This window comes from Myotis brandtii, unplaced genomic scaffold, assembly GCF_000412655.1.
Source record: "Myotis brandtii unplaced genomic scaffold, ASM41265v1 scaffold409, whole genome shotgun sequence".
NCBI lineage: Eukaryota > Metazoa > Chordata > Mammalia > Chiroptera > Vespertilionidae > Myotis > Myotis brandtii.
Window position 1 is genome coordinate 458,323 of NW_005365723.1, and position 15,498 is coordinate 473,820.

The window sequence follows — 15,498 nt, forward strand, 5'->3', positions numbered from 1 at the left end:
TTTTATTTTTTAACTATATTTTTATTGATTTCAGAAAGGAAGGGAGAGGGAGAGATAGAGACATCAATGATGAGAATCATCGATTTGCTGCCTCCTGCAGGCCCCCCACTGGGGATGGAGCTCACAGCCTGGCCATGTGCCCTGACCTGGAATCGAACTGTGGCTCAACCACTGAGCCACGCCGGCTGGACCTACATGCCATTTCCATTTCCCTATTGGAGAGATCTATTATTCAACATGGTAGGTGTGTGGCAGTCCTTCCTCTCTCTTACCAGTAAATGTTTTCCAGATTCTGAGAGCTTGAAATTTAAAATACCAGTTAGTCAAATGAACAACCCAAGTAATTGAAAACAGTACCCTTACATTCTGTTTGGTGGTTATGTTTGATAGTCATCGGGTTTGTGTTTCCTCCAATTCAGCCTTGTAGAGAAATCTGTATTCACAGGGCACACTTAGCCACTTCTGAAGAGTGGCCCAAACTTGGTTGCACTAAAGGTATCTGAAAATTTAATTATTGAGAACTCATCACCCAATATGAATAGCAAAAACCATTTTGGAGGCTGCCTTTCTCCATTTCTTCTATTTTCTTTTTCATTTCTACAGTCCCTGGCTGTTCCCTCTGCTGTGCACACTTCCCCACACAACCACCGAACTCACATCCTCATCTTCTCCAGATCTGCACAGACTTTCAGCTGCTCGGAGCTCCCCAGACACCGTGCCATGTCAGGTGGTGACACCCCCATCACCGTCCCCAGAACCCGGGCTCCCCTGGATGCTTTCATGGCCCCATCGCCTCCCAACACACTGTGTGGCCTGCTTCTTTTCACATGTTGTCATTAATCGGCTCTTCTCTGCAGCAGGGAGCTTCATGCGGGTTTTGTTTGGGTCAGCGCCGCACCCCAACCTCTGGCACCGCTTCTCACTTGGCGCAGCATTCTGAAATCACACAGCAGTGAGAGACTTCTTCTGTTACAGGGTAAAGGGCTTAAGGAGGTCCCTGGGGGAAAAGTATGTGGAAAATCACTTTTCCTGTTCTCATGGGAAACGTGGGGAAAAAATTGCTGTTTTCTCTCGCAAAGACAACCAAAAGCTTAGTTTGTTCTGTCCAGGTCTGAAACCTCTGTTCACCTGTGCCCATGGCATGGAAAGCCAGGGTCATGGGCCACATAGAGGGTTTCACTGGGCCTCCCGCCCCGTGGAAAAGCAGTCCCTGCGTGAGAATGGACTCAGGGGAGCCATGGATGTACTCAGGTGCCTGTGGTTAACCAGGCAAAGCAACAGCATCAGTTCCCTCTCCTTTATTTTGTTCTCATCAGAAAGATACATTTTTAAAATATATATTTTTACTAGAGGCCCAGTGTACAAAATTCATGCACAGGTAGGGTCCCTAGGCCTGGCCAGCAATCATGACTGCTGGCTGGGACCTCCCTTCCCCAGCTGCCGGCTGCCGGCCGGGGCCTCCCCTCACTCCGTGCCGCCCCCTGGTGGTCAGGACACGTCATAGTGAGCAATTGAACTCCTGGTCTCGTGGTTGAACTCCCAAGGGGGACACTTTGCATATTAGCCTTATATGTATAGATTGATTTCATAGAGGAAGAGAGAGGGAGAGATAGAAACATCAATGATGAATCCTTGATCAGCTGCCTCTGGCACGCCCCCTACTTGGGATCGAGCCCACACCCCAGTCACGTGCCCTTAACAGGAATTAAACCATGACCTCCTGTTTCATAGGTCGATGCTTAACCACGGAGTCATGCCAGCTGGGCGAGCTTTCATTTTTTTTTTTATTTTTTTTTTAGTTTGTTCAAATTGAACAGCCGCAGTTTGGTATATATTGAAATACTCAGAGACTGTTCAGTGCCAGACACTATGCTGTACGTATGGTGACAGCTGAGATACAGTTGTCTGCTGTTTGGTAAGGGACTATTTCATGCTTGCAAACAATAGAGCTGGAAATGGAGTTTTAAGAAGTTTGGAAGATTGCTGTCAGAGTTCAGGGGAAGGAGGGGCTTCTAGGCAGGGAACCTGTATATCATGCGAGAAGGGCAGTGAGGCCATGCGTATCCTCTCAGCAGGAGGCAGCTAACACTGTACTGTCTTCCTGTTCCGTGTATTTTCTCAAGGTCACGACTGCTGTGAGACAGTGAAGGTGCTGCTATGTGCTTCCAAAGAGGGCCTCCCCGTGTTTGTGGTGGCGGAAGAAGACTTTGAGTTCGTCCAGGACGAGGCGTATGATGCAGCCCAGTTCCTGGCCACCAGCGCTGGGAACCAGCAGGCGCTGAACTTCACCCGCTTTCTTGATCGGTCAGGACCCCCGTCTACAGACGTGAATTCCCTTGATGAGAAGGTGGCCCTCGCTTTCCGACACCTGAAGCTGCCGGCGGAGTGGAATGTGTTGGGGACCAATCAGACTTTGCGTGGTAAGAACTTAAATGACCCACAAAGACACGCTGAGTTTGGAATACTTACAGGGTCTTTTGGTTTGTTTGTTTGTTTTGTTTTAATTCTCACCGGAGGATATTTTTTCCATTGATTTCCAGAGAGAGTGAAAGGGAGGGAGGAGGGGGAGAGAGAGAGAAACATCAATGAGAGAGACACATCGATTGGTTGCCTCCTGCACTGCCCCCACCAGGGCTGGGAAACCTGCAACTGTCAGGAATCGAACCTGAGATCCTTCAGTCCATGGGCGGACGCACAAAACAACAACAACAACAAAGAAACCCCCACACTGATGTTCCTCTTAGTCAGATTGGGGTTTTCCCACATAGTTATTCTTGTGGCATCTACTACATGCCATGGTTTTATATATAAATTTCAATGAAACAGCCTAAACCTGGGGTCCAATAAATAACATCCTCTTTCCCTCCCGAGTTCAAATCCAGTTGAAAGAGTTAGCAGGTACACAGCGAGAGGTGGAAATGTTTTTCTGTTACTGATAAAGCTGGATTGGAAGACTGACATCAGACCTCCTGCCCGAAGGATTTGCTGTCCTTTCTACTTTATCTCTCAAAGAGCTGGACAGTCACAGGACTGCCCTTCAGTGTCCACCCAGCTTTGGTGACCGTGTTATTTAGGGAGAGCAGACCCGAAGTCACCCCCTCTGCAGGTAGCAGATCCTGAGGACGGATGCCCAGAGGAGGCTGAGCCAGGGGCATGCTCAGTTCCTGCTCCCACAGACCCATCAAATACACGCCGATTGGTGAGGGGTATTTGCCAGCTTTGCCTCTCTCGTATTCACTGAATTTAACAGTTAAGCCTGTGATCAGCCGCAGAAATGCCGCCCCCTACCCCCAGGGGCTTACTGTGGACATGCCAAGGCAGCCCAGGTAGAACACAAAGGCAAGTGTAGACTCTAAAATCAAATCAGGAAGAAATCACCTTTCCTGCCTTTTCCTTGCTTATACCGTGTCCAAGAACCCTCTGCAATGCCAAGACCTGGAGATCAGAGTGCTTGCCCTTGGGCAGGGCATGACCGCCTTGCCAGACACCTAATGTTGGGGCCAAACGCCCACAGCCCCACTGTGTCTGCGCTGGCCTGGGACTGCTTATTCCGGTTGCCATTCATGAGTCTCTGTCAAGATGGGGTGCAGTAGTTACTTGTGGAGCTTATGGTGTCTTTATGGTTTTGTTTCTTTAAAGAAGGCATGGGAGTTGGATAGTTTGTTCATGTTACCATATTAACAAGAAATCCATTTCACCCTGAGCAACATGGGTTTCAACTGCGCAGGCGCTCTTGTACGCGTGTTTTCAGTCTACGGGTGGGAATCCTCTGCGCAGAAGGCTGACTTAGTTATATGCTGATTTTTGACTACATACGCGGTGCCCCGGCCCCCTTGTTGTTCAAAGGTCAACTGTACTAGAAAAAACACAGCTCTGAAGCTTTAGGCGTCTCAGTTCCCCTCTCTGAGCCTTAGCTTCCTTGTCTTTAATCGGGAACTGACCAGCTTTAATATTTTTGTGGACTTTCCGTGTACTTCTTAAGCTTCTATTGTAGTGCTAGCACAGGTTAAAGCAAATGTGAACACTTAGGAAAATGCATTAAAATCACAGTAAGGTACCATTACACACCTATGAGGAAAGCTAAGGTTAAACATACCAAGTGCCAGTCCTAGCCGGTTTGGCTCAGTGGATAGAGCATAGGCCTGCGGACTGAGGGGTCCATGTTCGATTCAGGTCAAGGGGCATGTATCTCGGTTGCAGGCTCGATCCCTGGCCCTGGTTAGGGGTACATGCGGGAGGCGACTAATTGATGTGCTTACTCTCTCACGTCAGTGTTTCTCTCGCTCTGTCCTCATCTTCCCTTCCACTCTGTGGGAGTGCAGAGTGATATCACCACTCTAGGAGATGGTTTGGCAGTTTCTTATAATGTCACATGTGCATTTACTGTATGACCCAGCAATTCCACTTCTGCCTATTCCTCCTAGAGAACAGAAATCTTCCATTCACTCAAAAAATCTTCACACAAATATGCCTATGGCAAGTTATTTATAATCACCAAAAACTGGAAGTAACCCAGATCTCTCTCACTCGGCGAATATATAAACAAGCCGTGGTACATCCACAGTTGAATATTACTCAGCAATAAGAACTATTGCCATGTGCAACAACTTGGATGCATTTGAAATGCATTGTGCTAAGTAAGAAAGTCAGTGTCCAAAGGGTGTTTACTGTCTGATTTCATTTATGAGAGATTCTGGAAAAGGCAAAATTATAGGCACAGAAACTCGATTGGTAGTTGCCAAGTCTAGGAGCGGGGAGCGTCTGACAGCAGAGGGGTATCTGAGGGAAATCTTTGGGTGTTGGAATGGTTCTGCATTTTGGCAGTGGTGGTTGTAAGAATCCATGCATGTGTTCCAAATCATGAGACTGTACAAAAGTGAATTTTTACATACATTAAAAATAATTAAAGAACAAATGAAAATGAACAAGTTAGGGGTATACTTTGCAAGGTGAAATGCATGGAAAGGTCTTGATATATTCCTGCCTTTGAGTCAACAACTGGGAGCAGGAATCTGGTTTCAAGGGCTAGATTCGAATTCTGCAGTTTTAACTGTTCAATCAGTTGTGGATTAGAATCTACAAAGACTGAGTATTTTAAGGGCAGAGTAGCTTCAGTTGAGAGGGGCTTGCTTGCTGTCCCGGGATGAATGTAGAGGAGCATTCTGCTCACGTCGAGTTGTACCTCTAATACTTTTTAAAAGTTGTTTAAAGAAAGAAGGTACCAAGTGAGCTTGTTGCCTGGGATAATGAAACAGGAAATAGGGCACTTGTTACATAACAGGGCTACTTGCTATTAAAGGCGAGGATATTTACTGGTATTCCAGCTTAATGCTTGTACAGAGGAGTCATGTAAGATTTGTGCTTAATCCTCATACTAATTGTTCGGATGCAGAGCTTTTACATTTTTTTTTTCAGGTCAGTGACTCCTTTTAAAATAGCTCAGATTTCTCCTACGGAAAAAAATACATAGAGGCCTGCAGAAATTTACATATAATTTCAGGGATTCGTTGCTGCCTTGAACCGCAGGAATGAACGTGAAATTAAGAACTTCTGGTTTAGCTTTCATATTGTAAACGGGAAAGAACATAGGCAGTGGAGTCAGTTTGTTTATCTCCTGGCTTCACTGCAAGGGTTTGTGCAGAATACTAATCTGTTTCTCAATTTCTTCACGTGTAAAGTGGAGGAAAATAATTTGGATCATGTGTGCTACTGAGCAGAGCTGTGCATTTTGAACACACCAGGGCCAATATGCAGTAGCCTTTTAGAGACAAACTTTGAGCTCTGATGAGGGAAAGGAACATGTCTTATAAAAGGAAAGAACAGCATAATGAGACTGTTTCTGTTTTGCTTTAACTTATTTCTAAAGTTATTCCTCACTTTAAACATGAGCAAGAGGGGGTTTGTCCATTTGAATTCTTCTAAGTGTTCTTTAATCTCTAGTTGCCTAAAGCAGCCTCTACACTGTTCTTTTAGCCTTAGTTCTCATTTAAATGCCAGTAAGCATTCATCTGGGGGGAGGGTGGATAATGGGGTAAGGGTACCTTCCCTGTGAGTTACCAAGTATCAGTTGTTTTAGCTCTTTTTTTTAATTGCATGTATGTATGTATGTATGTATGTATGTATTTAGTTAGTTAATCTCACCTAAGGATATTTTTGATTGATTCTTAGAGAGAGTGAAAGGGAGGGGAAGAGACAAAAAGAGAAACATCAATGTGAGAGAGAGACAGTGATTGGTTGGCATGAGCCCTGACCGGGGCGGGGATGGAGCCTGCAACCCAGGTACATGCCCTTGATTGGAATTGAACCCAGGACCCTTCAGTCTCAGGCAGATGCTCTATCCACTGAGCCAAATCTGCTAGAGCTTTCTTTTCTTTTTTTAAAGTATGTTTTTATTGATTTCAGAAGGGAAGAGAGAGGGAGAGAAATAAAAACAAATGATGAGAATCATTGATTGGTTGCCTCCTGCACGCTCCCTACTGGGGATGGAGGCCACAACCTGGAGGCCATCTACCCTAACCAAGAATTGAACCAGTGACCTGTTGGTTCCTGGGTCAATGCTCAACTGCTGAGCCACACTGACTGGGCTAGTTGTTTAGCTTTTTAATATCTCGGTGGTGAGTGAAAATAATGAATTAAGATGCTTTTTTTTCCCCCCTGAAAGAACCTGATACAGTAGCAATCAGCATACCTCTCAGGTCGGAGGGTGGGCCTATTGAAGAGTAAGGAGGAGAAACATGCTGGGGACATCGCATTCTTAGTCAGTCATGGTATTGTGGGACTAGGGGGAAAAGGAAAGCTAATCGTCGCGGGAGGTGGGCATCCTCCCACAGAGAGAAACTTGGGTGGAGAGGAGGAGGAGACAGGCTGAAGAAAGACTTTGCTGAAAACAGCCTGTGCGTTCTCAGTTCTGTGTGTCTGATGTTGGTTAATAGAACCTCAACCATAATCATTTGCTGCCTGTTTTAAACTTGTTCCATAGGTTTTCATGGAAATTTTTCCTTAGCTGCACTCGCTAGTATTTATGTATTTTTCAGCTGTCACAGCTACTACAGAAGAAAATAATGAAATATGAAAAGACGGCTGAGGGATTTTTCTCTTCACAGAGGATTCCTACTGTCTTGACTCCCAAGACAAGCAGTTTCTAGTAATGGCAGGACCTCAGCTCCACCAGGCTTTGTTGCCTGTCAAACCTTGATTCTGTCGCAAGATTACAAGTGTCATTTTTCCAAGAGCCCACATCTCACACCGGCCTTTTGTTCTCCTTCCCCACGGGGTGTAGATTTCCTGCGTCATACGAGCTTCAGGTGTATTTGAGAGGCAGTTCAGAATAGTAGAAAGAATGTGGATATTGGCGTCTCATAGATAGAGTTTCGGAAGTTACTGTAGCCGGGCCTCTGGGTGGATCGATGGGGTAAGAAAAGTACACATAGGCTTTGATTGCTATATTGTTCACAGAACCTGCAGCGCTTTGCTTAGTTAGAAAATCTGGCAATTTGAAGAAGATGCAGCCACCTAGCATTTCATAGCTGAATTGCTCTCCGGGCACATCAGCTTTCTCTGCACATCTGGGCACGTATGTACGGGAGGTGCTTCCAGCATATGAGTAGATAGCAAGGGGGACCTAGGCATTTCCTATACCTGCTCTGTGGGTCAGAGCTGGGGCAACATAGGGATTTTTCCAATTGATGGTTAACCAGGAAAACCAACCAGCCAACATATGGCCTACAAAAGAACATTACAGCATAAAGGAAATGGGAACATATCATGAGTGTTCAGATGGAAGGCTCTCTGAGTGTAATTTTCTTTAAGAAATGAAAGAGAAATTTAGAAGAGATTTTCCATTTGTCCTTTAAAAGATCGAAGAAGGCAGGCTTATAATGAAATTAGAGAAGGAAGCAGCAAGGAGAAAAATAGGTTTAATGAGTATGTCAGTCAGGTTTCAGCCAGAGAATCAGAACCATTGGGGGAACAAGTATGTATTAAGATTTATTACAGGGAGCCCAGCCGGTATGTCTCAGAGGTTGAGCATCGACCTATGAACCAGGAGGTCATGGTTAGATTCCCGGTCAGGGCACATGCCCGGGTTGTGGGCTCGATCCCCAGTAGGGGGCATGCAGGAGGCAGCTGATCCATGATTGTCTCTCCCTCTTCCTTCCTCTCTGAGATAAAAATATCTTTTAAAAAAATTTATTATCGGGAATAGCTTGCGTGATTGTGGGGGCTCACTAAGCAAGTCCCAAATTTGTCGAGCAAGAATAGAAGGTCACGGGCAGGCAAGCTCAGAGTCACCAGCATGAGCCAGAGTGTGGTCCTCAGACAGTGGGAAGGGGAGACGGAGCAGGAGGGAGCTCTGGAGCTTAGGCACCGCCAGGTCCCAGACACCGGCTCCCACAGGCGGGTTCTCTCTCCCGGGGAAACTCAGCCCTGCCTTCGAAGCCTTCCAACTGCCTCAGGCCCGCCCGGCTTCTCCAGGATATCTTCCTTATTAAATGAACTGATTAGGGGCTTTAATTACATCTGCAGAAAAGCCATCACAATGAGGGCAAAGACGGACAGGGAGTTGGCTGACATGATGCGAGGACATCCAGCATCCCATGGCATAATTCAATTCAGACGGGGACAAAGGACCCCATTGACATCAGAGGAAATGCAGTTAGTGGTCTGAAAACACAGTTGAGTAACTCTCAGAAGAGAGGAAACATACAAAGGAACATCAGAGGAAAAATATATAGGTACAGAGAGGAAAGAACAGAGATTAATCCTAAATTGTAGGTTTAAACTAGCGTTTAAACGGATGCAAAAGGAACAAAATCAATAACTCTTCCTGCTGGATCCCCATGTTGTGACCTACATCCACTTTTTAAAGAATATGTATATTTTTATTGATTTCAGAGAGGAAGGGAGAGGGGGAGAGAGAGAAAAAAATGATGGAGAATCATGGATCAGCTGCCTCCTGCACGCCCCTACTGGGGATCCGAGCCCACAACCTGGGCATGTACCCTGACCAGGAATTGAACCATGACTTCCTGCTTCATAGGTGGACTCTCAACCACTGAGCCACCCCTGCTGGGCCACCCACTTTTTTTTTTTTGGTAAGGAAAAGAATGTGTGTGGAGCCACCCTTATAAATTAGCTCATATATCAGTTCATAGAACAGGTGTATTAAATTGGAATGTAGAGAAGGCTTGATCCTCTTGTGGAACTGTCTCCTATTGGAGATTTTGCTCCTCGTTGTTTTTTTCTAACTTTATTTTGTTTTCCCTTGAGAGCTGTTTTTCCTCGGCCACTACAGAATTGTTCATGTTGTACGTTGTGGCCTTAACTTTAGGATCTTAGGTACTTGGAGGTCGTGGTGTTCACCCACCTTGCCTTTTTGTTGGTTTGCTTTTTTGTTTTTCACCTTCTCCCCTCGCTTCTTCACATCTTCTCCCCCTCTGCAGATGGCGGCCCCCGGGAGACATTGATGCATTTTGCCGTGCGGCTGGGCCTGCTGCGGCTGACGTGGTTCCTGTTGCAGAAGCCAGGTGGCCGAGGAGCGCTCAGCATCCACAACCAGGAAGGAGCGACACCTGCCAGCTTGGCCTTGCAGCGGGGTTATCACAAGTTGCACAAGCTCCTGACCGAGTAAGTGCTCGTTCTCCCTCTCCCTCCCCTCCCCTCCCCACCAACCCCACCCCTGACTCATGATTGTACCACCCACTTGGCATCTCGGTGTGTTTGCTCCGTGCCTTGCCTTCTGCTGGAGGCTTTGTCAGCCTGCTCCTGCCTCACTGTGAGAGTGACACACGTAAGTCACACCACCATTTCTCTCCCCTTTGCCTCCTGCCTGCACTGCTCTCGCCTTTTGTTATAAGTCTTGTCTGTGGGAGTAGCATTCTATTGCCAGGTGTCTAGTTGATCCCTGTTTAGTACAGGAGGAAGCAGTTTTCCTGTGCCATACCTTTTTTGTGGTATGTCTTCAACACTTGTAAGAGTTCATTAGAAGTGAATACTTTAATATAACTGCATGCGGGAAATGTACTGAACCACGGAGGTTAGGTTTGAATGTAATTTCTGTGAATAAAATCAGAGCAATCGTCTATTCGTATGAATGGCAGTAAAAAGCAACCGAGTTGTCTTGGAAATCGCTGTAGAATAGCGTGTGTGTGTGTGTGTGTGTGTGTGTGTGTGTGTGGATTCGGTTGTCATACAGTCCGACTCTTCAGAGAGTTTTCTGAAGAAAGGCTATTAGTTAAAATACTCGAAAATAAATGCATTATAGCAGGCAACATGTTTCCATTGGAATATTTATAAAACGCAGAAATTTCAAGTACAGTTTTTATTGAATGTATTTTTATTGTGTTATGATCATTGTCATCTTTCTGCTCCGTAACTGAAGAATGAACCTTGGATCTCTGGTCTTCAGCAATTGAGGGCTCCTTGTAAATTAAGTCAGTATTCCCTAATTCTCAGATGTTTTGCTCACGGCAAACTTCATTTAGTTGCAGTTCATAGTTGACTATTTTTAGCTGTGAGTGTGGGACAGTGTACAATGGCCCAGAAGAGATCTCTGAATGTAATGCTACTTACTGTCATATCAACAGCTCTTTTGCTTGTTTCTGCTTTAGGTGCTACGCTTATAGCTTTCCCAGTCGAGCCAGACAGAAGGTTCTTTGCAGGAAGCTTTGTAATGGGTGCCGCAGATACAGTGACGGTAGGAGGGGCGCCCTTCATCTCAAATGAGCGGTGGCTACTTGAGCTCCCCTACGACAGTATTCCAGAAGCGATAGGCTCCATTCCCCCGTACTTCCCATCTGGCCAGTGATTGGATTCCCTGTGCTCTTGCCTCACGGCCTCCGGAAGACAGGCCTCGTTCCAGTCGTTGAAACCAGTGACTTAGTATAACTATTAGGCGATTCCAGTGCAGTTCCCCTAACTGTGATCTCAGGGCCCGGAGTTTTTGCTGGGAAGCAGGGTTGGTTAAGGATTGCCATCCAAATGGGGAAATGAAGCGATTACAACAGCTGCATTATATGCTGGTGAGGGTGTCACAAGACCTATTGCAGCACAGCTTAAAGGAAACTAGAGTGTGTTCTTGGAGAAGAGGTCTGGCTTGCTTCATGGTGCCTCCCCTGTTACTGTGTGAAGACCACTCATCCCACAATAAGAAAGGGGAAGCCAGATTCAGATTCGGAAACCTGCACAGAGGCCCGAAAGATGAGAGCGTGAGTGCGGTGCTGCAGGTCCAGCCCCAACCTGGGATTCTGCTGGCTCTTCCTCTAGGCTGCGGTTCTGTCACCTAGAAAAAGTGCTGGGTCATAATTAGCCATTTAAAAAGCTTGTGGGGTGATTTTTACTCAATCCCCCAGTCTTACTGTGGTATTAGTAGACTGCTAGAATTTTAAGGAAGAGTGGGTTGCTTTGAGAAATAAATGGAAGACTGCTTGGAGAGCCCTAGCCGGTTTGGCTCAGTGGATAGAGTGTTGGCCCACAGACTGAGGGGTCCCAGGTTTGATTCCGGTCAAGGGTACGTACTTCAGTTGCAGGCTCAGTTCCTGGCCCTGGTCAGGGTGCGTGTGGGAGGCAACCAATTGATGTGTCTCTCTCACATCGACGTTTCTCTCTCTGTCTCTCCCCCTCCTTTCCACTCTCTCTAAAAATCAATGGAAAAATATCCTCAAGTGAGGATTAACAACAACAAAAGAATGCATGGAGAGTGCATAGCAGAGTGACTGACAAAAATATTCTCTCTTATTTCCCTTTTCTTAATTTTCCTCCTTTTCCTCTAGGTCTGTATCAGTTTTTCATCCATTAAGGAAATTCTTCCAAAATCTTGAAATATTTCCAGGCAGCATTTGGATGTCCCTACTTGATAAGAGTTTGAAATTATTCCCAAGTGTAATAGATATCACTTTAAAAGAATTAGTTTGGCTCTCTGACACAGGCTGTGATGTCTCGATGACTCTGGGTTGATGGCACAGGGAACTCTAGGTCGTTAAGGAATCATTTACAATGCGGCCACCATTACAAAAGGAATACTTCTCGTAAGGATTTTAACTGTGGAGTATTGACATAAAAATGGCGAGATATTTCATTTGTCCAAAGAGCGAGTGCCAAAATGTTTGTCCTCATAACCATCTCATTTTCAGTATCAGTTCAACAACTCTTTATTTATCGAATGCCTGCAGTGCATTGTTGATATGTTATAGCTAATATTTCATTTCACCCTTATGACACCCTTTCTTATGTAGGCATTACATGTATTTTACTGATGAAATCTGAAGGCTCAGAGAACTAAAGTGATGAGCTCAATGCTTCATAGAAAAGTGGTCAAGCTGCTGTTACATGCACATCTGTGGAGTTCTGAGGCCCGTATTATTCCCTCTACAGAAATATGACAGACGCAGGAAGAGGCCCCTGGGATAGAGTATGACTGGCACGTGATGAGGAAAAGGCTCTACGTTTTCCATTCAGTCCTAGCCTCTCCTTGCCTGAGGGGAACAGGGGTCTCAGTACCATAGTTTGACGTTTCTATTACCCATCAGATGGGTTTAAACGTATTGTTGGTTACATTTAGCCAGTCTTTTTGTATTTCATTCCTGTGACAATTGAATGAGTGAGTAGGGTAGGTATTACCCTGTTTTGTAATTGAGGAAACTGAGGCCAGAGAGATGAAGTGAGTTCCCAAAGTCCTAAGGCTACAAGTAACAGAACCAGGCCCAGGATCAAAGGCCAGTGGTCTGCCCAGTTTGGGATGACACGTGTGCACAGAGCGCAGACCCAGCCTGGCAGACCCTAGGCCGTGAGTCATGGTCTCCTGTGGTGGGCGATGTTGGCCCCTCTCAGAGAGTTAGTGTCTCTCGTTTCTCAGGTCCTTCTTTGGACACATTTGCACTTGAAACCTGGGTTCAGGTCAGAGGGTAGAGCAGCTACTCAAGTGTACGTATTTCACAATGGAGCCGAGTGCAGTTGAGCAAGATGTTCTGTTAACATAGGGCTTGCCTCCTTATGGTCCCTGCAAGGACTCGACAAGTGGGTCCTTCGTAGACCAGTTTGAGCCTTTGCTTTTCCTTAGGGGAGAGGAAAGAATGAAGTAAATGTACAAATGTACCTTCCATCCATCGGGTGCATGACCAGTTTGAGCCTTTGCTTTTCCTTAGGGGAGGAAAGAATGAAGTAAATGTACAAATGTACCTTCCACATAATAGCCAGGGTTTTTACAATATGCTTTACATTCATCTAGCCTGACTCACACCCATCTGTCCATCTGTCCATCCGTTCACTTATCCACGTTTTCATCCATCCATCTTCCTGCTCTCCTTTCTCACCATATGATCGGGTCTCTGTCTCTTGGTAAAGATACGGTGCTGGAACTGGGTGGAAACTAGAAAGTGGGGGAAGGGCAGTGGCATTTATTAAATAGTGAGTATCTGCTACATTGGTGCTTTACAAGTATTCTCATTAAAATTTCTCAGCAGAAATCGAAAGTGTGGTCAGATTAGTACAGTCAGTACTGTACTCCACAGATGAGGAGAGAGACCCAGAGAGGCCACATACCTTGCCCAAGGCTACGTAGGCAACAGTTGCCATGATTCACAAGCCTGTTCTTTTTAAGGTTTGATAGAATTTTATGAGCAGTCGTGTTTGGTGACATTGTCAGTCTTTTAACCAAACTGATGCCGCTGATTCATAGATCTGGTTTTCAATGTGTAGGCAACAGTTGCCATGATTTACAAGCCTGTTCTTTTTAAGGTTTATTGATAGAATTTTATGAGCAGTTGTGTTTGGTGACATTGTCAGTCTTTTAACGAAACTGATGCCGCTGATTCATAGATCTGGTTTTCAATGACTTGTTTGGTAAATTTCCCACTGAAGCATTTTAAGAATTTTGATATTTCCTAGTGTGTGTGTGTGTGTGTGTGTGTGTGTGTGTGTGTGTGTGTGTGTGTGTGTTCAAAAAGCCATTCAAATAATAATTTCAGGATTTCTCTATCTGGCAGCATGCTGGGAAATGACAAAAGGCACTTTCTGAGGATAACCCTTGTACTTATGTAACAGGAGCACCAGTTGCCATCTGTATTTCTGCTTGGCATTTTGCATAAATTCTCATATATTTTATCCTCTCCCCAACCCCTAGGGTAGTGATGGCGAACCTTTTGAACTCGGCGTGTCAGCATTTTTAAAAACCCTAACTTAACTCTGGTGCCGTGTCACATATAGAAATTTTTTGATATTTGCAACCATAGTAAAACAAAGACTTATATTTTTGATATTTATTTTATATATTTAAATGCCACTTAACAAAGAAAACTCAACCCAAAAAAATGAGTTCGCGTGTCACCTCTGACACGCTTGTCATAGGTTCGCCATCACTGCCCTAGCGGGTGGGCATTTTATCCACACTTCACCAGATGACCGCCGTAGCTGGCAAGTAATGGAGCAGGAATTAGAACGAGGCTGTAACTCCCCATGGACTTTGTCACACTGTCTGGACTTTCTGAGAACATGGGTTGGTGTGGGAAGTGGGCTGCAGCAACAAAGCCGTTTCATAGTCTTGTTTTCCTTCGGTCCACTTCTCTTCCCTCCCTGCTGTACGCAGGCAAATGGCCCAGCCTATGAATGTTTCGGCCTCAGAGGTTTTCTTCAAAGAGCTGTGAGGTTATACATCTTAGCCAATGAGAACACCTTCTCCATGGCAACAGCATGTGGTTTTGAAAATATTTCTGACTTCGCGATAGACCTTAGTAGAAGAAAACATGAACCTGTGATAGGACTTGACATTTGCCTGTGAGCAAATGAAGGATCAGTTGGCACCTTCCAGCCTCTGGAAAGCACAAACCTTTAGGAACCATCACACATTGGTGGTGGTTGTTGTTTAATTTTGAAGTTTCCTTGAAGTCATACAAATGACTTGAAAATTTTACCTGCATTTATTATTAAGAGGAATAAAAATTATTCTTTTTTTTTAAAATTTAAATTCTTTATTGTTTCAAGTATTACATAAGAAGATTAAAGGGGAGTGTGCTTGTAAAGTTCTTAGGAACGTAGCATGTCCCTTTATTTGGAGACCCAGGAAGGAATATTCATTGGCAATAAGGTGACCCCCAGCCGTAAATGAATGTGGCATGGCTGCTCCACCATCAGTTTCTGACATACTTTTGCCAGGTCAGTGCCACCCCACAGCTGTAATGCTATCCCTTGAAACGCTAGGGAATGAAAGCCCCATTTTCCCCTCAGATTTCCGGGAGTAAATAGTTTAGGATGACACCTGTGTAGTTGCCTGACAGCTACCTCCCAGACTCCTGTGCTTTTTAAATTTTTAATGTCTCATACTCAGAAACGTCTTTCTTTTCTGTTCATTAGAACTACAGCAGCCAATACCATGTAGTCACAGTTTGTTGAGCACTTTGGGAGGGCCATGCACTAGGCCAACCCTTTACATGCATTTGATCTCACAATAAACTTGGTATTCTCACTTTACAGATGAGGGCATTGAGCTTCAGAGAAATGGAAGTAACT

General features: G+C 45.2%; 1 protein-coding gene across 1 annotated transcript in view; it reads left to right on the plus strand.

Annotated features, from left to right (window-relative positions):
* The window catches only part of AKAP13 (A kinase (PRKA) anchor protein 13), a 158,275-nt gene that overhangs the window by 35,552 nt on the left and 107,225 nt on the right, over positions 1 to 15,498 (plus strand). Inside the window, exons 4-5 of the mRNA XM_014545432.1 lie at positions 2,124 to 2,420; positions 9,441 to 9,624. Of these exons, the coding sequence (XP_014400918.1) occupies positions 2,124 to 2,420; positions 9,441 to 9,624 (481 nt within the window). The remainder of the gene's footprint in view (positions 1 to 2,123; positions 2,421 to 9,440; positions 9,625 to 15,498) is intronic.